The sequence below is a fragment of the Amblyomma mixtum genome, chromosome 7 (genome assembly GCF_055824585.1).
Source record: "Amblyomma mixtum isolate Tamu chromosome 7, ASM5582458v1, whole genome shotgun sequence".
Classification (NCBI taxonomy): domain Eukaryota; kingdom Metazoa; phylum Arthropoda; class Arachnida; order Ixodida; family Ixodidae; genus Amblyomma; species Amblyomma mixtum.
The window spans coordinates 73,256,080-73,278,600 of NC_143018.1; the positions used below are offsets into that span (position 1 = coordinate 73,256,080).

Below are 22,521 nucleotides of genomic sequence, written 5' to 3' on the forward strand. Positions count from 1 at the left end.
CTCCGTCGAGCATGCCCGCGTCAGTCAAAGTAATGCATCGCAGCTGCTCTCAGTCCTACCGCTCGCGTCCAACATATCCTTGATATGCACCAGCTTGAGGTACGGTGCATTTATTTGCCCGTTTTTTCGCAATTAAGAGATTTTAGCTGGCAGCAAACGAAATTTCATTCCGTCAACAGCGTCGTCTGCGCCGTCGTCTGCTCCGTCGTCTGCTAGGACATCCGGGGCACCCTGGGTGATGGGATCACAGGGTCGCAGCTTCTACAAAAGTTTTTAAAAGCGCTTTAGTGTTCGCACTTAAACAAAAAATAAATTAAAAAAAAATTGAGATATTTTTGTTCTAAACATAAAATAAATATTAGTAGTAAAAAAGCGCATTTGAGTTGCAGTTTTTCAACGACGCAAAAACAAGGGCAAAGCCGCCGCCGCCGGCGCCATGTCAGTGCGTGCGTTGCTGCACGTTTCGTGTTATTTGACTTTTCATGGCATTGTTTGAGTGCTTGTGCGGCGGACATGTGTGAAGAACCGAAGTGTGTTTTGGAAGCCAACGACGAGTATTACGCCCAGTCAACATCGGTGAGTTTGGACGGGCAAAGCCATGAAGAAAGGCAGCGCTACGACGTCTTGTCATCTGGAAAGGCAATGAAGACGACGGCGTGGTTTTACTAAGCCTGGATGAGCTGCTTGATCGGTGAGTCCCGTCACCGCTTCTCTATTACTGATCTGTATTCACACGCGTTATTAGTGTGCGGCTATTTAGGGATGGCAGTGGAGGCAGTCTGCGTGCGGTTGCCTCAGCTATAATGCGTTGCCAGAAAAGAACGGGCGTATAGCCTGCGTGACAAGTGTTGCTTCATAGTCTATGTCTGCGTTTAGTACTCAGGTGCCGTGGTAAATAAAAATGCCACCAGAGATCACAGCAGAGTTGTGCGGTCGCTTGGTAGCGCTGCGCATGGATTTGTACTGCGCAGAAGACGACGATCAATGCCGCGGGTGAGAGCGCTTTTGCTTGGACAGCTGAGAACAGGCAAGGGAACTGACAACGGGCGATTTTGCTCGCGGCTGGTTCCCATCGGATGGATTTGTGCTATTTAGAAGATTATTATGAGCGGCAGTGCTGCGCGATGAAGCACTCGCGCTAGACGAACTGCGAACAGACGACGGATGATTTTGCTCGGTGTTGGTGCTCATCGGATCAGTGCTTACTTCTTAATATTCGTCATGCAAATTTTTTTGAAGACATTGATCGCATGTGGAAGGCTGGCGCATATTTACTAGTCATTTGTAAATTTTTTATCAGTGCTTCCCCATTGGAACAGAATTTGGCAATATTATGTCAGTTAGGTCGTTCTTGTGTCTTCCCTGAACTGTATGCTTCCTCTCCTTCAGGGCACTGAACTGTTGGGGATGCACCTGCACACTTATTTGGGATTTCAAGCTTTTTGCTGTATGCCTCGCTTATGCGGCCCGCTTTCAGGTCGTTCGCAATTGGTGATGGTTTGTTATTCATTTTCACTTTCTCTTATTTATTCTTGGTTGACTGCCGGCAGCAGTTCTCCGCGCTCGGAACTGTTCCCAGGCACGGAACCCTACCCACAGACCTCCCTGCGCCTCACTCACCAGTGTTCTTCGGTATCTTTTTTTTCTCTTGCCCCTACTTGCATTACCACTCGACAAATGTTTTGCTGTTTTTATTTGTGTGCAGATTTGTTAAATACACTACTAATTTTCGTATCATGCTCAGTTGTGACGTGAGATATCGGGCTCCTTGCTATTGAATGCATGCCTTTTCCATTCTCTCTTCTCATTGATGCAAGGTAAACTGGTCGACTGGTTGCTACGTTCAATTTAAGAATACATTAGACGCTGGTGCAAGGCACCCTAATAGTAATTAACTAAAGCCTGCGCATGCTATATTCGAATAATTGGGCTCTTTTCATCATGCATAAAAATAAAGCGGTATTCCAGCCAGCTCATCTTTCAATGTGGTTATGACAGTCATGTAAATGTACTCAAAGAATGTGTATGGGTGTTTCACATACAATCTCCTTATTTATTTTGTCATGGGCCATCTCATTGCTTTTTGTGTTCCTATATTAATACCTTATTTTAGTTTCTGAAGCAGTCTACAGTTTGTTTTGTCGTCATTCATGACATTGTCACTGGCACTGACAGCTGTTGGTCGGGACGTATTTATCTGCAGTTGCCAGCTGCCAGCATCTGCTGGGCCATGCGTGCTTCCTGCCTTCAGCTGTGCCATCCCTCCAAGCCATTCATGGTAATTATCTTTTTCAGTTACGCATACCTTACCTGCCTGTTTTGAAAAATATTTTTTCAACGTAGGCTCACTGCTGTGTTTAAAAATGCATGCAGAACTCTACATGCACTTTACAGCAGTACCTAAGCTTATAATTACATGAACTGCAAATTTGTACGAAATATAGCCGCTCATGTAGCTCTTGACACTGCGCTGTTATTATAAAGGAGTTGAGCCTGCTTCAGGTGCAGTGACTGTTCCACACCTGTTGCCTGTTATGCATGTGTGTCCTCTAAAAGAGCCAAAATGTTCGTTTATCTTTTTAAAAACATTGTGCTGTACAATAATACTGTAATGGTATTTCTTGCTTCTACACTGAAATGTCAGTCAGTAAAGTAACATTGTATGATGACACCAAATCTTGCGTGGCGTAGCATCCTTGCAGCGTACTTGGCAAGCTCCTGTCAGTGCAGATGAATTGCTGGTTTATTGCTGTGGCATGTGGCTATACTGCACAGTTTGTACCTCTACGTTCTTGAAACTATCCTTGAAAAATTTTAAATTGGTTTTTGAGGAAAGGAAGTGACACAGTAACTGTCTCACATCTTGATAGGCACCTGAACCATGATGTAAGGGAAGGGATAAAGGAGGGAGTTAAAGAAGAAAAGAGGTGCCGTAGCAGAGGGCTGCGGAATAATTTTGGCCACCTGGGGATCTTTAACCTGCACTGACATCAAACAGCACGCAGTTTAGCCTGTGTTCACTTGGGCCAGCATAAAAAAAAATGAGCAAACCTTCTTAGAACTGACATTTCATTGCACCAGCTACTTTGTAGTTTTTACTGCAGTGACCTGAAATCAACGGTTGTTTACTTTGCACAGCCCACATACCCTGAAAAAGATGTGATCATGCTAGACGAGGTGACCCTCACTGCATAGTAGCGGGTTGGTTCAGGAAATGCGAAGACTCATGGAGAACCTCTCAGTTATATTTGATTTCATGTTATTGTAGTATTAGTGGCGAGTTGTAGTATAAGTGATGAATTCTTGTAAATGATTGAGGACATCAATACTCAGTGTGCAAATGAGAGCTAAATCAATACTTAATAATCAGGAAAGAGGCCATTTTATGAAATGCAGTAAGGTACTGGAAGTCTTAACAGAATACACCTCGGCCAGGTCATGCACAGATATAGAGCATTTGAAAGAAATGGTCGGGAGAATAAGTAAGGGGTTTATTGCCTTAGGCATGCACTCAGAAGTTATAAACAGCACCTTGCAGTATGCTCAGAAAGAAATTTTAAACTGCTTTGCCTTTGCTAAGCTGTCAGGCAAAGTGGGGTACACTATAAAAGGCTTAAAATTGAGAACAGTGCGGTGAACCACGGATGAAAATCAGGGTTAATGATGAGAGATTGGGAGAGAACTGAGTTGGTTGGAAATAAATGCGAATTAAAATCTGAGCGGGAATCATAAGTGGACATAGGCAGGACATACATTTTTTTAAAGAAGCTGACTATCCTTTTGGATAGTGGAGTGGTTACTCACAGCAGGAAATTGTGCTCTTCCTGCCTTCATTTTATGGACATATGCTTTGTGTCTTACGTCTCTTGGCCTGCCATAGGCAGCATATGCTCATAATAAATTTTCACCTGTCTAATTATGTGGCATAGGGAGAATTGAACTATATATAACCTCATCAATGCACACCCTCTCTGAAGTGAACTTTGTCAACCCCGTCAGTCACCACATTGATGCATGTCACCCCAAATGGGAGCCGTCATGGTGGCTGAGTGGTTATTGTGCTTAGCTGCTGACCCGGAAGAGGCAGGTTCGATTCCAGCTGTACTAGTCTCATTTCAATGGAGACCAAATGCTAGAGGCCCAGGTACCGTGTGATGTCAGCGCACCTAAAGAATTTTCCAGTCCTCTACAATATACGATTTCAGCAGCGCGAACACGGTTAGGAAAAAAACAGACAGAAAGGGGACAGGACAGAGCGCTGAACTTTCGACTTGATTTCAAGAATGACCAAGACCCCGCTCTTAAATACACACGCCACAGCGCTCGGTCCTGTCCCCTTTGTCTGTTTTTTCCTAACCGTGTTCGCGCTGCTGAAATCGTATGGATTCCCATCAACTAGCCCGCCAGATTGTGTTATTCTCTACAATAGCGCCCTGTATAGCCTGCGCCGCTTTGTGGCATTAAACCCTTTAAAACCAAGTAAAGTAATGGATACATCCTTTCCAAAATTTGTTGAAATTTATTATTCTCTAAAAGTTAACAATTTTCTGCACCTGTTTTCCTTCGTCTTTCCATCTTATTTCCTTCTTCATGCTGAGTAACAGGTCAGTGATTTTAAGTGCCAGCTAAATATTTTGTTAATTTCATTAGCAAACTTTCTCTGTCTCTCTCTATTGCTTTGTTATTTGTATCTGCAGTATGGTATTATGCAAAAATATGTCAAGCTTAGTTCCAAGAGATATGGCCTGGATTTTAAGTTCTATAGTCAACCACACTGACATTACTTATTACGCTATCGAGGCTTTTTTTTTGGGATGTGCTACCTGGTACAGAACTGATGTGGCCTACAGCGGTAAATATCGTTTGAATGTGCATAAATTGAATAGGAAGGCAAATTTTTCATTTGTCTATGTAAATAGATTGGGCAATCATCATGTGCTCACAAAGCTCATAAACTTTTGTTTCTAAAACTTTCTGTAAAAGGCACTGACTCACTGAAATACACTGCAGTTACTTTTGCCTAATCCTGATATTATTTACTGAAGATTGGTTTGAGGGAAAGTCCACTGAGCTCGAATGAGTGCACAGCAGCTTGTCTTTGTCCAAAGTATTTGGAGAATAATGAATTTTGTTACCTGGCAAAGATAAAGCAAGGATGGCAGTGTTTTGTAATGTCCACACGGCATTCTTCCAAAGCCCAGTATGCATGTAATTCCTTTCTTTTTGTGCAACATAAAACGTCTTCCCTTTGCACTCATGGTTGAAACAAAATGTTGAATACTTCACCACTCTAAAAATGAAGGCCATTGTGCGGCCTTAAAAGTATCAGGCTGCAGCGGTTGTTGCGAGGCAAATTCACTAGCTTGTCATCATCATCAGCCTGACAATACCAACTGTAGGGCAGAGGCCTCTCCCATGTCTCTCCAATTAACCCTGTCCTTTGCCAGTTGCAGTCACCGTATCCCCACAAACTTCTTAATCTCATCCGCCCGCCTAACTTTCTGCTGCCCCCTGCTACGTTTGCTTTCTCTTGGAATCCACTCCATTACTCTTAAGGACCACTGGTTATCTTGCCTTTGCATTACATCTCCTGCCCAAGCCCATTTCTTCCTCTTCATTTCGCCTACGATATCAATAACCCACGTTTTTTTCACACCTATTTGTCAGGCTCCGCGTTTTATTCTCACCTATTCGTCAAGCTGCAAGCCACTTGCATGCTCTACAAACCTATTTAAAGTACAATATCCAGCAGTTTTGCCATGGAGTGCGTAGTGCTAAAACAAAAAATAATACGAGTAACAGCTGATGATCTGCTGGAGCAACAGAATTCCAAGAGTTTGAGAAGGGCAGTGGAAGAACTAGCAAGGCGAGATAGCGAAATTCGACTAGTAGCGGACAGACAAATTGGAGACTTATGGAAGGGGCTGTAGTCTTTAAGTGCACCTATCTGGGCTTGTGATGCAGTGTATAGGGCCCTTTGTTTTTGAGTAAAACTGGTTTCTCCTGATTGTTGCAATCCAGAAAGATTCATCAAGATTGGGTTAGACCCAATTTTCGCGTGCAATGTGCCTGTAAGAAAGTGTAGATTGATAATGCATGAAGCTAAAGAACCACTGGAGAGTAGTGGATATGTCTCTTATTTCTTCGTAGCTATATTGTTTAAACAGTGCTGGCTATTTTAATTCTTTTTTAATGCTTATTGCTCGTCGAGTTGTATAAAATTGTAGGATAAATTGAAAAAGCAGGGAGATTTAATTACAATAATTATACCCATATTTATGAAGCTCTGTTCGAAGAGAGGTCCACATTTTGTGTGCATGCTTTGAATTTGATTATTTTCACACTGCAAAATGGAGGACAGGTCTGCTGTGCGAGATTTTTGAAATGACGCGAGAGCAAGTGGTGCGGAATGCTTGTTACTGTGTCACCCTGCGAATATTTCTAGAACCCCTGGGACCACTGAGCTTGTGAGTATCTATGACTCAAAAGCTCGGAGCTGTGATTGCCCGTTCCGAGGTTGTCTGCATTAACCGGTGCAAGGCCAAGGGCTCATAGCTAACAAGCATTTGACACCATAGAACTAGATGCAGTCAGGCTGGGACTGTGCAGTATGTCAGTGTTAACGAGATCGTGATAAACGAGGTTTACTCTGCAAAGCTACTGTGAAATAATAATTGTTCTTGTAGAAAATATCGTTTTTTCTTAGTCATTGCAGCAATGCAAGCATATCAAATCTGATATCTCTCGCTCATCCCTCTGTTTCAGTTTCAAGGGGCCAGGAGTTGCGGGGAAGTCGTGCAAGCCACAAAGTTGCGTGCGACTTGGGCCAGCAAACAGGAGCAGGCTGGGAATTTGCGAATTGCCAGTGGTATTCGCTCAGTCAAGCAGGCTTTACTGTAAGTACAGTGTTTTCGCCATAGCATTTCTTTGAAAAGTACGCATTGAGCTTGAATAGGACAAGCTGTCGGTCTAGTTGGTCTGATCCTTTGTGGTTGACAGAGCTTAGAAACACAGACTGGGGTCAGAAAGAAAAAATATGAGGGCACAGGTGCTGACTACAGATTTATTCCAGAATCACCGAAACACTGCATATATAACCAAAACACAGGCGCCAACAGGTGGCAATTTTATGCACTCGTGGCAACAATAAGTGATATGGCCAATAGTGGGAAAACAACACAAACTAGAAACAGAAACCAAGACTATAGAGCAGGGAAGGATGAAACCATAACAAGGTTAAAGGAATAGTTTTAGGCAAGTCATTTTTAAGACCACCAGCACGTGAAACAGTGGAACGGTTTGACCAAAATTTTCAAGTACTGGTCTGATAACACGGAACTAAAACACTACACGCAAACACAGATCAAGGGCAGTGAAATAAAAGTAAAATGTCAAGAAAAAACATGCCGTGAAAAGAAAATGGTGATTGGGCAAGCAAACAAGAATTGGTCTACAAAGGTGAAGTGAGCTAAAAAACTGAAAGAATAAAAGGGCAATAAATGCACATGAGCAACAAAGGTGAAGCCAAGAATTAACATGGCTACAGGAGGAAGATGAGCTACTGTAAAAACGAGAGAGATAAAATATCAAAATATGAAATTCAATTAGTATTAAAGATAAAAGCAAACAAAAACGCGAAAATAGAGGAGTTGGCAGAAAAGTCAAGGCATGCAAGATGTTTTTAAAACCAGGGCTAGGTCAAACATCCTGAAGAAAGGCAATCTTTTTTTCCGAGGGTGTTCTTGCCCATTAATCCTCGAGCCTCAAAATCCCGGCGGCTCCCACCAGTTCGTCATGTCAGCTTATTCTGGTGCCTTTTTAACACAATGGCACTTTTTCGAACATGGGTGGCATGGCTTTTTTCGGTCACAGTTTTGGCAATGGACTTGCAGATTTAGGACGTGCTTGTAGGCCAGTTGGTTGGAAATCGTTAGAAAAACCGCAAAACAGAATGGGACAAAGGCAGGCAAAACACAAGGCGGTACGACAACTGAACATTTATTGAAGAAATGAGTGCTCATATGGATCAGTTGCGCATGTAATCTGCAAACAATCATTGCAAAAACAACCTAGGGAGGGAAACAAATTCCAATTCTTTCTGAAAAATGGACACAGAAGGCGTGCTATCCCACCTATCTGGCTTCGACCTCAGGATGGCAACAGCCTTGAGAATTTCTTTCCAACTGGCCCTTTATTCATCCAATAATAATGTGCAGTTCAGTTTAGGTTAACAGTCTTTACAACTGGGACAGTGGACAGGCAGGCAAGGTCGTCCGCGCCTACCCAAGGAATGCTAATACTCTTGCAAGGGAGTGTTTCACCATCTACCAATTTGGCCGGTATAAAATCGACCACAGCTGAGAGGAATCGTGTACACCACCCCCGTTGCACATGGCATGAGGCATTCAAAAAGTACCGCCAACGGGCATGTTGTACGAGATTCCCCTCAGCTGTGGCCAGTTTTATATCGTCCAAAGTGGTGGATGTTTACACATTTGTTTGCAAGAGTATGCGTGTTCCTTGAGTAGACCCGGAGGCATTTGCCGTCCCACTCACTGTCTCATTGTAGACTGCTATCCCAAACTGAACTGCACACAGATTATTGGATGAAGAAAGAAGCAGTTGGAAAGAGAAATTGTCGAGGCTGTTGCCATCTTGAGGTCAGAGCCAGATAAGTGTGTCAGCACGCCTACTGTGTTCATTTTTCAGGAAAATTAGCGTTTCTGTCTGTGTTTCCCCCGGTTGTTTTTGTTTCGTTTTTGAGCAGGTGATTGTCATATTTGCTCAGCTCTATGGTTGCCATTGAATTTTTTTGCCTCTTTACGATTGTTTGCAGATTACACACGTGACTTGTCTATATAAGCACTGCTGTTCAATAAATTTTCAGTTGTCAGTACGGCCTTGTGTTGTCACCTGCCTCTGTGTGATAGTTTTGTGGTTTTGCTCTTTCCGACTGGCAGATTCCCGAGAAATGTACCCGATAAATCAATCTTATGCTCCCTTATCCTTTCATTGATGCCAATGTATACCTTGCCGCAATACAAAAGGATTGATTAAATGCCCTCCGCGCATGGCGCTAAGGGTTTTCTGTGCTGCGTGGTGCAGCGTTTTTTTTTTTTGCATTTAGGATTCCGCAACTGCAATAGGTGCTAGGGGGTCAGAAAAGGCAATGTCTACTCCTGCTTTCTCTCCGATTTTCTTAAGGTTCTGTGAAATTTACCTTTAGAAAATTCGAGAGATAGAGTAGATGCTTTTTTTGCTGCCGCCCCCCCCCCCCCCCCCCCCATCACCTATCACACCTCTCTAGGATCGTCAATGAAAAAGAAAAAAGAAACAGGCTGCACTGCATTGCACAGAAACCCTTAGTGGCATGCACAAGAAGTGCTTTCTCAATCCCTTTTTCTTGCTGCAAGGTATACATTGGCATCAATGGAAGGCTAAGAGAGCATTACACTGATTTATCGGGTACATCTCTTAGGTACCTGCAAGTCCACTGCTGATAATGGGACGCAAAAAAGCCATGCTGCCCAAAGTTCGAGAAAGCCACTGTGTTAATAGAGCCCCGTAATAAGCTGACGCAATGCAATGGTGGAAGCCGCAGAGATTTGCAGGCTCCGGGGTGAATGTAAAGAACACGCTTGGTTTCACTCGGAGGATTGCCTTTCTTTGTGGACGTACTTGATCTAGCCCTGGTTCTACATGTGTGTTACATGCCTTGCCTCTTCTGCCAACTTCCCTCTTTTGGTGTTTTTCCTTGATTTTTGCCTTCATACTGGTTATTGAATTTCACTTTTTTATATTTTATCTCTCGGCTTCACTGTACGTCATCTTCCACTTTTAACCATCTTAATTGTTGGCTTCACCTTTGTGGCTCATGCGCGTTTTTATTCCCCTTTTATCCTTTTAATTTTTAGCACACTTCACCTTCGCTTGTTGCTTAATTCTCGTTTGCTTACCCAATCGCCATTTTGCTTCTATTGCGTGTTTTTTCTTGCCATTTCTCCTTCATTTTTTTTTTCACTGCGCTTGGTCTGTGTTTGTGTATAAGGTTTTTTAGTTCCATTTTATCAGACCAGTTCTTAAATATTCTTTCGGTCAAACCTATCCACTGTTGGCAGTCTTTTAAAAATGACTTGCTTATAAATTTTTCTCTCACCTTGTTCTGGTTTTATCCTGTGCTGTGTCCTCTGGTTTTTGCTTCTAGCTTTTGTTGTTTTTCCACTACTTCTCATACCACTTCTTGTTACCACGAGTGCATAAATCGCTGCGTGTTGGTGCCTGTGGTGTGGGTATTTATGCAGTATGTCGGCAGTTCTGGGAAAATTTTTAAGTTCAGTGCCTGTGCCATCATCTTTTTTGTTTCTGTCCCTTGTCTGTATGTCTGAGTGCTGTCAACCACAATCGGTGCATTGAGCTGACTGCTCTGCAGCTACCCATGTGTATGCAATGAAGTGGCTTCAAGAATAATGTACACAAAAAAATTGATTGCTTAAAATTTCTGGCATGTTTTTTAGAAAACATTTGGCATTTCAAGGGCTAAGAGTGCTCTGAAAATCTAAAAATTATGTGCTTCTTGGGGCCTTTCCTCAAATTTCACATCACCTTGTAGCGTGATGCAAGACGTTCAAGTTGTTACCCACAGTTTACTTTTTTGTTGCCCACTTATTGGCTGCCACCTTCTTTGGGAGGCAGTGTCATGGGGTTTGGGAGACAATCTGATTCCTGTGTGTTGGCTGAAGCTGTCTAAGCTTTTGGATGTGGGGAGCAGGTTCACGGTGCCAACTTTTGGCTGTAACTACAGTTTGGCCATGACTGTTAGTCCTTTTCTGTGATGCAGTGTCATTTATGTAATGCATAATTTGATGATGAAGCAGTCTCAGGGGTTGCGGTGCTCAGCTGTTGACTTCAAAGACACAGGATCGATCCTGGCCGCGGCAGTCGCATTCTGATGGAGACAAAATGCTGGAAGCTTGTGTACTGTGCGATGTCAGTGCACGTGAAAGAACCCCATGTGGATGAAATTATCAGAGCCCTTCACTATGGCATCCCTCATAGCCTGAGTCACTTGGGACATTAAACCCCATAAATCCAAACCCATTTTGGTACTTCTCAGCTTCGCCGCTGGCCTCTGCAGGCCAGCGAAACCTCCCACAAGTTGACGAACGGCAGTTTTTACACCATTCGTAAATGCCTACATAGACGCTACATCATTGGTGGCAAAGGTTGCCAGATGTGCAAGCGTTTCCGGTAGTTTTTCTCTGTTGCTTTCGTCAGGCAGCTTGCAAAAGATGTTTTACTAGGCTAATAAACGGTGAGGTTCTTTGTGTTCTTAAGGTGGTGCATCGTGATAAAACAGACACATAATAGCCATGCCATGCTTTTTTGTAGCCAAAGGCAATTTTTCGCCTTATTCTCATCATCATTTGCCTTTCATGCTTCCTCGAGGGACGGCAGTTGGAAGAAGGTCTCTAGAGCAGCTCCTTGTCTGAAGAAATGCCGAGTGGCATTCTTCAATCCTAACTGCCCATCAAATGGAAGAGCAGTTGTTTTCTCCACTCCACAGAGTGGAGACGGAGTATCGAGTTGAGGCGCACTTCTGAATTCGGCAGTTAGCCTTTCATAGGCAGCAGATATGCGCAATAAACTTTATTTGCTGTTAATCTTCCAGTTAAACACCAAATCCTCCTCATTCCTCATCAGTGCACACACTGTGTAAGGAACTTTGTCACTCCATTTGTCACCACTTTGATGTATGCCATCCCTAATTCAGGGGCTGTATAATTTTTGAAATTTTGTTGAAATTGCTGGAAAACCTTTGCAATTTCCTGCACCTCTCTTTTTCCCCCAAGTCCCAAACCTACGCAGAGTGCAAGTGGGTTTTTAAACTCCAGCTAAATTTTGTTATTCATCAAAGGGCTTTTCTCTCTACTGCTTTGCTGGGTGTATCTGAAGTATAATATTATGCACCAGTGTGTGAAGCTTTGCTCCCAGAGCTATTAGCCCGAGGTAGTAATTTTAGAGCATTGCGTTGCGTTCTCAGCCTGGTTGCGTTTTGAGCCTGAGTTGTGCTGATTCCACGGATAGAACCCAAGTTGGCAGCCTCCAATGCAGCAGTGTATCCCAGTAGTTGCCATGGGAGCCGAGGTGGTTAGATAATGGAATAAAATAATAGCAGGTGGCAGTGTGATGCTCGAGCACCACAGCTCGAAACTAAACTATATCGATCAGTATATGTATATCTGTCTGGCAGGCATTAAAGTCTGGCTGCTTAGTCACGACATTCCTGTAAAATTAGTGGGTGAACCGTTTGGCATGAATGTACCAGATGGTGTCATACGATTCAGCCTGTCGTGCAGCATAAACCTACTAGTTAAGTTAGAGCCTTTCTTGCAGCACGGATTCGAACTGACAACCTATGTTAGGTGTATTAATGCTCATTATTCGATCTGCTCATTTTTTATATTCAACCACACTAACATTACTTATTACCCCATCTGTGCAGATTCCTTCTGGCACTATTTGAAGCTGAAGGGTTGCTCGGCTGAGGATCTCCAAAAGCGCCACAAGAAGGTGACGCGCTACCTGGCATGCTGTGGCCTGCGGCGGTAAATATCTGTTCAAGCCAATAGTCTCTTGTTATATGCATGAATAGATTGGGTAAGCTCATGTGCTTACAAAACTCGTAACTTGACTGTATTTCCTAACTGTCTGTATGGTACACTTAGCACTGGAATAACCTGCAAATCGCACTGGAATTTGCCTACTATAGTGAGATACTGCTTTACCCAAGTTCTGCTTAAGGATAGTCTGCTACTGAGATGACGCACAGAAGATTATATTTATGAACCACACTGTTAACAGCACTTATGGACCACATTAGCAGACTGTTCTGAGACCGCACGCAGCCAGGCTTTTCAGCGTGGAAGAGGCGGCTTTAGACAAGGCAGGCGAGCGCTCTGTTCCTGCACATTAAGTAGATGTCGGATGAATCTCGAAAAAATATGAACGACGCGCCAGGAATATGACTACTACAACCCTTCGGAGATGTGCAGTGCACAGTATACGGCCATGCCACCGACATGTCTTTCTGTTCAAACTTTCTCTAAAACCGCTGTCACTACGCAGAAGCAGGTAGCAGTATCTGTACTAAGAATCTCTTAGTGAAGCAGCACAACGGCACAAGGCCAAGGGAAGAAGGGGACAAAAACAGCGCTGAACTGACAACAAATGTTTATTCCGGATGCTAACAGCATATATATACTCTTTTGCACCTTAGAAAAAACAAAGAAACAGAGAGCAGCAGAAAGTATCAATCCCAGTCATTATGCGCATGCAGCTGTATCGCGTGTACATCGATCATTTGAAATCAGGAAGTTGTGCTCTTTCACCGAGATGGCAACGGAAGGAGTGCTGATACAATTCGCACCCAGCTTCATGATCTCAGATGCCTCAATAATCTCTCGTGTAAGCTTATCCTTGTGTTTGGTAACAACTTGGCTGTTTTTGAATTCTGGGTAACATGAACAGTCACGACAGTGAGTACCTATGTGGCGGGCCGCGTTCTTGACATTGTTTGCGTGCTCTTTAAGTCTTTCATTAAGACACCGGCCAGTTTGGCCGATGTATGACCCACCACACTTCAACGGGACTGAGTACACCACGTTGTCTTGGCATGGCACATACTTCATCCTGTGGTTTTTCTTGCAATTATGACCAGATTCCGATCTTTTATCCGGGCGATTAACTCTCGCACACAAGCCACTCAGTCTGACAGGAGCCGAAAAAACAACATCTACTCCTGCCTTTTTGCCTATTCTCTTCAAATTGTGGGACACAACATGAACATAAGGTATTACTGCCAGATTTTTTTGCTTGGAATGGGGGACAGCTTTGCCCTCCTTCAGCTTTTTCAATATCCCTTCTGCTACTGATGCCAGAATATGAAGGGGGTATTTTGCGTCTGTTAGCCTATCAACCTGATTGGAGAAACTAAATTCAAACTTGTGTGGGCAGGATTTTTGCATGGCATTTTGAAAGCATGACGCCACAATGCCTCTTTTAACAAGCTTCGAATGGGCTGAGCTGTATGGAAGTAAGGGCTTTTTACCCCTAGGATCAAATGCCCAGCATACATGGAAATCAGTAAAATATAAGGTCAGATCAAGGAACTTAATGCGATCAATCACAGCCACTTCATGCGTAATTTCCAGCGGCGAAAGCACTTCACAGATTATCGCGCACAGGTCATTCACTTCCGAAGCTAGCCGGGTCACAATCTAGTAAAATTAGGTAATCATCTACATATCGGAACACTCTTGCAACTGTTGAGCTCATGAGTGATTGTTCGAGTGCCCTGTCAAGCTTAGCAAGGAACATGTCACTTAGCAATGGAGCGATGCAAGATCCTATGCAGATCCCATTCTTTTGAATAAAAACAGTTCAAAAGAATGGGATCTGCATAGGATCTTGCATCGCTCCATTGCTAAGTGACATGTTCCTTGCTAAGCTTGACAGGGCACTCGAACAATCACTCATGAGCTCAACAGTTGCAAGAGTGTTCCGATATGTAGATGATTACCTAATTTTACTAGATTGTGACCCGGCTAGCTTCGCTGCGGAAGTGAATGACCTGTGCGCGATATTCTTTGAAGTGCTTTCGCCGCTGGAAATTACGCATGAAGTGGCTGTGATTGATCGCATTAAGTTCCTTGATCTGACCTTATATTTTACTGATTTCCATGTATGCTGGGCATTTGATCCTAGGGGTAAAAAGCCCTTACTTCCATACAGCTCAGCCCATTCGAAGCTTGTTAAAAGAGGCATTGTGGCATCATGCTTTCAAAATGCCATGCAAAAATCCTGCCCACACAAGTTTGAATTTAGTTTCTCCAATCAGGTTGATAGGCTAACAGACGCAAAATACCCCCTTCATATTCTGGCATCAGTAGCAGAAGGGATATTGAAAAAGCTGAAGGAGGGCAAAGCTGTCCCCCATTCCAAGCAAAAAAATCTGGCAGTAATACCTTATGTTCATGTTGTGTCCCACAATTTGAAGAGAATAGGCAAAAAGGCTGGAGTAGATGTTTTTTCGGCTCCTGTCAGACTGAGTGGCTTGTGTGCGAGAGTTAATCGCCCGGATAAAAGATCGGAATCTGGTCATAATTGCAAGAAAAACCACAGGATGAAGTATGTGCCATGCCAAGACAACGTGGTGTACTCAGTCCCGTTGAAGTGTGGTGGGTCATACATCGGCCAAACTGGCCGGTGTCTTAATGAAAGACTTAAAGAGCACGCAAACAATGTCAAGAACGCGGCCCGCCACATAGGTACTCACTGTCGTGACTGTTCATGTTACCCAGAATTCAAAAACAGCCAAGTTGTTACCAAACACAAGGATAAGCTTACACGAGAGATTATTGAGGCATCTGAGATCATGAAGCTGGGTGTGAATTGTATCAGCACTCCTTCCGTTGCCATCTCGGTGAAAGAGCACAACTTCCTGATTTCAAATGATCGATGTACACGCGATACAGCTGCATGCGCACAATGACTGGGATTGATACTTTCTGCTGCTCTCTGTTTCTTTGTTTTTTCTAAGGTGCAAAAGAGTATATATATGCTGTTAGCATCCGGAATAAACATTTGTTGTCAGTTCAGCGGTGTTTGTCCCCTTCTTCCCTTGGCCTTGTGCCGTTGCGCTGCTTCACTAAGATATGTCAGACCAACTCGCCCACCAGTTCATGTTGTACTAAGAATTCGTATCTTAAAGGAAAAAAGAAAGCGCAATGTCCACCTTTGGCACGATTTCTGCAGTGATGTGCGTTCTGCCAGCTGACAGTACACCGCTTGCTTGGTGTTGTAGGCCTAACATGTGCTTTACTCAAGGTGTAGCGAGAAGCGCTTTTGAACTAGCCACCAGCGATCACAGAAATGTCTTCTTTTTACCGCCTCTACAATAACTTTATGGTGGTATGAACGTGCAGTTTTTATTCCCGCAACGTCTTCGTAAGTGAAGCGCGCGGAAAAACGGGCCAGGCGGACCGCCTCGCACTGATAGATGCGGGTTGCATGCACGGACTCATTCTGAGCCGTTGGCAGAACAGTCATTACAGGCCATGATGCACTTGGTCACACGTTGCATGCACGTCTGCATCTTGATTTCTATCTGGAAACAGCTTGGTTGACGTCACTTCTGTCAGTAAAGTGCTCTGCATGCCAATGTCTCTCCCATTCCGGACGGTTCCCGCCAGCCATCGTATGAAGCGGCGTGTGCATATTCTTCAGTTGTATAATTGAGGCTTTAATGCATTATTCCTATGGGTTTACGTCGGGCCCGTGCCAATTTGATGTTAAATGTGGATCGTTGCATGAAAGGGGAATGCATAATCAAGATTCCACTGTATGACTTTTGTAACATTTGCATGCATTTGTTGTGTATGCATACTATATATATCACTGTTCTTTTTCTTCACCTAGGACAGTCTGAACAAGAGAGACCTGCTGAAGAAAAATTCTGTATATATGTAAATAAATAGACGATTTGCTCCAAGTGAGGCGTTTTTATACCTGGCTGTACTGCAGGAATGCATCGAATGTTCAGAGTCAGACTGCTGCTCTGTAGCTGCATATTAATTGACAAATAAAGCGTACTTGGTAATGACTACAGGAATACAACACACTACACAAATGCACTACAGAAGGCAGACTACAGAGATACGACACTACAGAATTACGTCACTACAGAAGACAGACTACAGAAATACTACACTACAGAAAGACTACAGAAATACTACACTACAGAAGACAGACTACAGAAATACTACACTACAGAAGACAGACTACAGAAGTACGACACTACAGACTACAGAGGACAGACTACAGAAATACTACATGCCCAAAATACGACAGACTACAGAAGTTTTCTGTCGTAAATTCCTGTAGTGCGTTTTGACTGGGACACGGGGGCACTTGCGATCTGCACTCGATGCTAGCGTGGCTTTCTCAATTGTGTTTGCGTGTATTGTATGAACTTTGTCTGGAGGACAACAGGAACGAAAACAGTCCGGCGGTAGAGATGTTCGCTTCTTGCTAACGTTCGAGTCCCGGACATTTTCGTAGAAACTTTTCATGCAGCAGTGAGTGAGCCGCACGCCATTTTTTTGCGGTTGTTGTTAGCTCACAAGACGTCACGTGAGAAAATGGATATCTCGATATCCTCATAAGGAATGCTTGCGTCGGACGACATGGACTGTATTCATTAATGCGCATATGCGGGTGACTACTCAGAACACAGAGAGAGGATGACCGTACCGGTTACCAGCAGGGCAGCGGTGAACCGGTCGTTTCCCACGTTGTTGGACACCGTGCACGTGTAGTTTCCTACGTCGGCCCCTGTGACCTGATGGATCGCCAGAGTGGATATCTTCCCAGCCACGTGCTCGATGGTGAATTTTTTGCCGTTCTCGATTTTTCCTCCATCCTTAGACCAGGCGAAAGAAAGTGGGGGATGTCCTTCCGTCGCGAAGCAGGATATCGTAATGTCCTTCCCCACACGGTGTTGCTTAGGAAAGGAGAACGGTTGGATCTTGGGCTTCTCTGAAACGTTGCGAATAGCGGGCTGTATAGGGCGCTACCAGTAGCGAAAGGCGCCTCCGTATTGCACTGCTATCGCTAATAATGACTATAGTACGCTGCACTAGAGGTCACCAGAAGCCGTTGGTCACTTACCAATTGCGAAGTCTTCGGAACTTCTCACAACGAGTGCGAGGAAGCACACAAAAATGCACGGACCGGTGCACGGCATGGCGAATCTTGTGTGGAAATCGTCCGAGAAAGACAGGCCTGTTCGTGAAGCCTGTCTCACTCGGTTGAAACTGACAAGCGAATGGCGCATGGGATACGTGCAAAGGCTTCCTGTGACGCGGAGACTCCTTCGTGGGTGACTAGCGCCATCTGTCGCATGAATTGCGAACCAGCGTCCGTTTGCAGAGGGGGAGATCTTTGCATGGCGATGACCGTTGGTAGACGGCTTCTGATTCAAACACGATGACGTCACATGCGCGTCATATGTTAACTTGAATAAGAGATATACATCCAGCAGTTTGAAGAAGTTGCGAATGTCGCTGTTGAAGGCGTTTACGTTCGTTATGTACAACAAGCTGGCTCCGTCTTGAACGCCGACAAAGCAGCATTTCTTGGCTGGAGATGCCATAATTACGAAGTTCAATCTAGCGCGCGCTTTGCACAAACTGTAACAACGGTTGAGTATTTCACGCAGATCTCCACTGCACGAGCTTGGATGAGTGGGTGGCGTTAAGAACAGATAGGTAAAATTGCGAAACGTTCGAATATCAGTGCACAAAAATGACAAATAGCTAGTGATATGCTAGCAAACACTAGAAAACGAAACGAAAAATTCGTCGACGTGTGCAAGTGGCATTATGAAATGCTTAAAGCTTTCATACATTAGTTTGCCCTCAGCCGCATGACGAAGGGGTATAATGTTGACTGCTTACCCAGGATGTCATACTTTATCATTAACCTCATGTACGCCGATATGTTAAGGAAACGATACAGCGTTGCTATTTTAACTTAAGCCATCTCGTTTCGTGTGCTACGCTTTCCGTAGAGGCTCGGCAACACCGATGGCCGACCTATGATGAAGCGTTTTGCTGAAACGATCCAAAACCGGTGCTTTTCTTCGTATGGTACTCAATCATTGCACGGAAGGGATTGTCGCGCGGATGTGTAGTCTTTGCTCTCGAAGCTTTCAAATAATCCGCCAACGTGACCAAGATTGTCCGCTCCGTTTTACTGCTACCCACATATCAAACAGCCAAGAGCAGTTATCTTAACGACTATGTCCGAGCACTGTATACGTGAAATGCATGCAGTGGTGAAAAGCGTCTTCACTGAACGCCTTTCTACCGCTGTCCGCGAGTTAGCACATGCATGCTTTGTCCAACGTTATTAATGACGGGCTGTTCCCCGTCTAGGATTGGCCCGCGCTAAAGAAGTCTGGTGTACAAGAAACATTATCTTAAAAACCACGTGACGAAGAACCCAACTGCGCAGTAGCATTCGCTCACCTTCAACTGTGAGCGCTGCAGTGAAGCTGTCGCTTCCAGCGGCGTTCTTGGCCGTACAGGTGTAGTTTCCGACGTCCTCGGCAGCCACCTTCTCAATGGTCATCGTGGCGATGCTGCCAGTCAACAAGGTCGCGTGCTTGTTGGCCGTGTTAGCAATCTGCCTACCCTGATGTGTCCACGAAATGGAGAACGGCGCTGTGCCTCTCGTTACAGCGCAAGACAGCAGGACTCTGTCTCCAAGGGAGGTGTCTTTGGCGAAAGAGAAAGGCATGATGACCGGCGGCGCTGGAGAAGGAAGGATAGCCATCAGGATAGACCAACTCCAAGGCACGCAGAGCTTCTAGTGGTTGTATAAGGCCCCGAAGACTTACATTTGTTACCGGCGACGATTTGAGCACAGAGCACGGCGAGCAGATAAATGCTGAGCTGAAGAGTGCCGCTAGAAATTCCTCCTCTGCAACCCATGGCACTGTCGTTCGTATTCGATGCCAAAGAGTCCTCTGAGCTCTCCTGTTGCGAGGGCCCACTGGTGTCTTCTGAGGCGGGTCCGCCTGACTGAAGGTGGTCATGCCTGTGTTATTTCCCTTGCCTTCAAAAATGTCACACTCAAGCGGACAAGTGGCGCCACAGGGCGGGCAGCTCCTGAACCTTCGACGGCCGCTGACGCAGCAGAGGGAAAGCGGTGTTTCCAAACCAGGTGGCGCCTCTTAAAATTTTCATGGTAATGAATGCAAAAGTACTAGGCTCTGTGGTTATTGAAGAGTTGATGCTGAAAAATTTGAGGCGAATAATGTGTTGGAAGAACTTCTTTTTAATCCAGCCTAGTTTTTTCGTTCACGCATGGGCTAACAGCGAGGAAAGCGTCGACAACACGATGAACACGCAAAACTCTTTCTGCTGTCGTGTTTTTCTGCGCTGTGAGACCATGAATCACTATCAACTTGGCCAAATCAGTCTCAATTTTCGTTCTTGATATATCAAAAGATCTTCCGTTATCCGTACGTACGCTGCAAAATCTCTTCGTGGGCTCAATAACAAAGCCTGACTGCCTCCGCAGGCAGCTGGGATCGAACGAGAAACTTCGCCACTTCAAGGCCATTGGCTGACACGTTACGCCCCGACTCATTTTTTTGCTTACCGTCAGCACAGTGTCACAGACAATGTGAACTTTCCACCAGGGACATAACTTTTCTTCGGCAGGCCTAGCTCTATGTGAGGTGATGCAGGAGTATTCAGTGTGCAGCGCAGATTTCAAAATCACCTTTGGCTCTTGCAGCTCCACCGTTGCAGTAATTTTACTAGCTGATTCATGAAAACATAAAGTACTTGTCTTGTGTCTTTGGATACCTGGCGCCCAAATAAATGTCGTTAAATGCCGGGAAGAGGCCAGCAGGAATTTCAAATCAAATGACACACCATCCTCTTCTACTGGCAAAAATGCGATTCCTGCAACTCTCTAAAAGAAGATGCTTTTTGAAATTAGTTCGAATAATACGACAGAAAAAAAAGCCCTAGAATTCTCAGAACACACGCATGATAGCTTTCTGCTTCTGGAAAATCATGCCGCGTTCCAGATACGCAAAAGTCCTTCTCAGGGAAATATGTCTGTACTCATATTGTATTGTTGTCTTGGTGAGAAATATCTTTTGCATCGATTCATACTTGGTTTTTCTTCTGGGACTGGTCAGTATGCCCTCTGCCTTCTAAAAGGGAGTATGTGAGTTCGGTGGTCAAAGACTCGCAAGCGACTGGAAGCAGCTCACTAGATATTATAGACGAGCTTTTCTCATCATTCGTGGCCCATGCTAACCGCAGTTGCAACAAAAGCATGCGGCGAACAAATCTTTGAGGCGCGTTCTCACCGTCCACAACGAGCGACGCCGAGTAGCTGCCTTTCCCGGCTGCGTTGGACGCGGTGCACGTGTAGTTTCCGAGGTCTTCGGCCCCTACGGCTTCGATGTACAGCGCTGCAACGTCGTCCGCGAGCATCTTCACGTACTTGCGGGAGTCGCTCCTAACCGTCTCGTCGCCTTGACTCCAGACGAAGTGGAAAGGGCCTGTGCCGCTCGAGACCACGCAGGTGACCATCGTCTTCTGTCCCAGGACTATGTTCCTTAAGAACAAGAACGGCATGATGGCCGGCGGCCCTGGACGACACAAGCGCGTCCGGCAGTCAGAGGCGCTGCGGTGACTTCTGTTTCAATGAGTTATCCTTTTCGAACTTACCGGAGTTGCTGGTCACACAGGTAGTGAGGGCTAGGAGCGCGCAGAAAGCAGCTGCGATCACTGTCCTTGCCATAGGAGATTCTGCGAAGTTGTGCTCAGGGCTCGCGACTCCCGAGGGTCTGAATGCTTCGACGTTGCGCGGTTCAGTGAATGCGGGGCGCATCACGATTTCTCTCCTTACCCGCCAACAAACCTAACACGGACAGCTAGCGCCACACAGGGGTAGAAACGAGAACTACTTTCGAGCTCGATTGCTTGCCTTCGGTGGAAAGCTTGTTTCATTTCTTCTTCGCCCAGTTTCGCTTTGCGAATGAACGATACGCGAAGTATGAGGTGTTTTCGCCGATTCAACTTTCTACTTCGAGTATAAATACAAGGCAGCTCTAGAGTATGAGCAAAAACACGCTAGTGCTGCGATGAAACAGTCCCCGCGCGCAATGTTAACGATGACACACAGAAGGAAGGATGTTGAAGAAGTCATGGAGCTGGCTTATTGCATTTCTGCATGCAGGTTAAATCAACCTGTGAGACTTTTACTGGCATCATTCCTAAGGTTGTAAGAAGTTAAGAACAGAAAATGGTTCACAGAGCGCAGATTGAAACAGAAATATGAATGGGCTCCGTGGTCGTTAATGGCAGTGATTAAGACTGCCCGTGCAAATGACACACGATTTCGCGCAGAAAACGAAAGTGATCTGAGCACGCCCTTCGTACCGCGAAAAAGGTCCCACCTAGGCACAAGTCATTGGTCTTACTGCGGACGCGTTGGTTCAAATATTTTGGAGATTGAAGGACGTTTACGGAACTCTTCTCGGCTGCTGCGTCGTGCTTCAGAGCACTTGAACACAATCTCATAACGTACAACTAGGATCCTTGTTTAGAGCCTCGGGCCTTAGCTCGTACCTAATTCTCCCGCAGTCGTCGGTATCTGTAGCGCACATTGTAAGGAAGACGATGAAGGCTAAGTGCTAGCCGCGCTTCGTCGTCGCTTATTTCCCGCGCACGAGTCTCCTGCTTGAGCTGTCCGCACCTGTTGGTCGCCCCTGCCCGATAAGCCTCAGCTGTTGCTTGTGGTGTCTTCACCATCAGTAAATTGGCTCTTCAAATTGAATAACGTTTTCAATGCCTTAGCTGTTCTTATCTCGTCCCCGAGTTCTAGCGCCGTCGGCGCCGTCCGCAGCGCAGACCGTGGCATCGCTCCAACATG

At 45.0% G+C, this 22,521-nt stretch overlaps 2 protein-coding genes and 1 long non-coding RNA gene across 8 annotated transcripts in view; 2 read left to right on the top strand and 1 right to left on the bottom strand.

The window, feature by feature from the left end:
• Window positions 1-19,640, top strand: part of LOC149336497 (uncharacterized) — a 111,669-nt gene extending 92,029 nt beyond the window's left edge. The window contains exon 4 of the long non-coding RNA XR_016284286.1: window positions 19,302-19,640. This is a non-coding gene — a long non-coding RNA (uncharacterized LOC149336497). The remainder of the gene's footprint in view (window positions 1-19,301) is intronic.
• The window catches only part of LOC149336498 (cell adhesion molecule Dscam1-like), a 130,356-nt gene that overhangs the window by 89,594 nt on the left and 18,241 nt on the right, over window positions 1-22,521 (bottom strand). The window contains exon 1 of one of the 3 annotated variants that reach the window (XM_089552953.1): window positions 19,089-19,302. The exons of the other annotated variants lie outside the window; for them this stretch is intronic. Within the exon in view, the coding sequence (XP_089409079.1) occupies window positions 19,089-19,191 (103 nt within the window). The 5' untranslated portion in view covers window positions 19,192-19,302. Of the gene's footprint in view, window positions 1-19,088; window positions 19,303-22,521 lie in introns of those variants that run through there. 3 annotated transcript variants of the gene reach the window in all.
• On the top strand, window positions 418-16,549 carry LOC149336503 (uncharacterized). Of its 4 annotated transcripts, none has more exons than XM_089552926.1 (6): window positions 418-691; window positions 1,551-1,632; window positions 2,204-2,278; window positions 6,766-6,896; window positions 12,503-12,605; window positions 16,477-16,549. In XM_089552926.1, the coding sequence occupies exons 1-6, from the start codon at window positions 676-678 to the stop codon at window positions 16,484-16,486; spliced, it is 417 nt and encodes a 138-aa protein (XP_089409052.1). In that variant the 5' UTR covers window positions 418-675; the 3' UTR covers window positions 16,487-16,549. The 4 variants fall into 4 exon arrangements, 3 of the variants coding, with proteins under 3 accessions (XP_089409052.1, XP_089409050.1, XP_089409051.1); XM_089552924.1 differs by having other exon boundaries at window positions 16,482-16,549; XM_089552925.1 differs by having other exon boundaries at window positions 1,554-1,632; window positions 16,482-16,549.

Excerpts from the sequence above, each read along its gene's own strand:
- LOC149336503 (XM_089552924.1), top strand. Across the intron at positions 1,633-2,203 it reads TCACTCACCAGTGTTCTTCG|TTGCCAGCTGCCAGCATCTG; the intron begins GTATCTTTTTTT and ends ATTTATCTGCAG. Across the intron at positions 12,606-16,481 it reads GCATGCTGTGGCCTGCGGCG|TCTGAACAAGAGAGACCTGC; the intron begins GTAAATATCTGT and ends CACCTAGGACAG.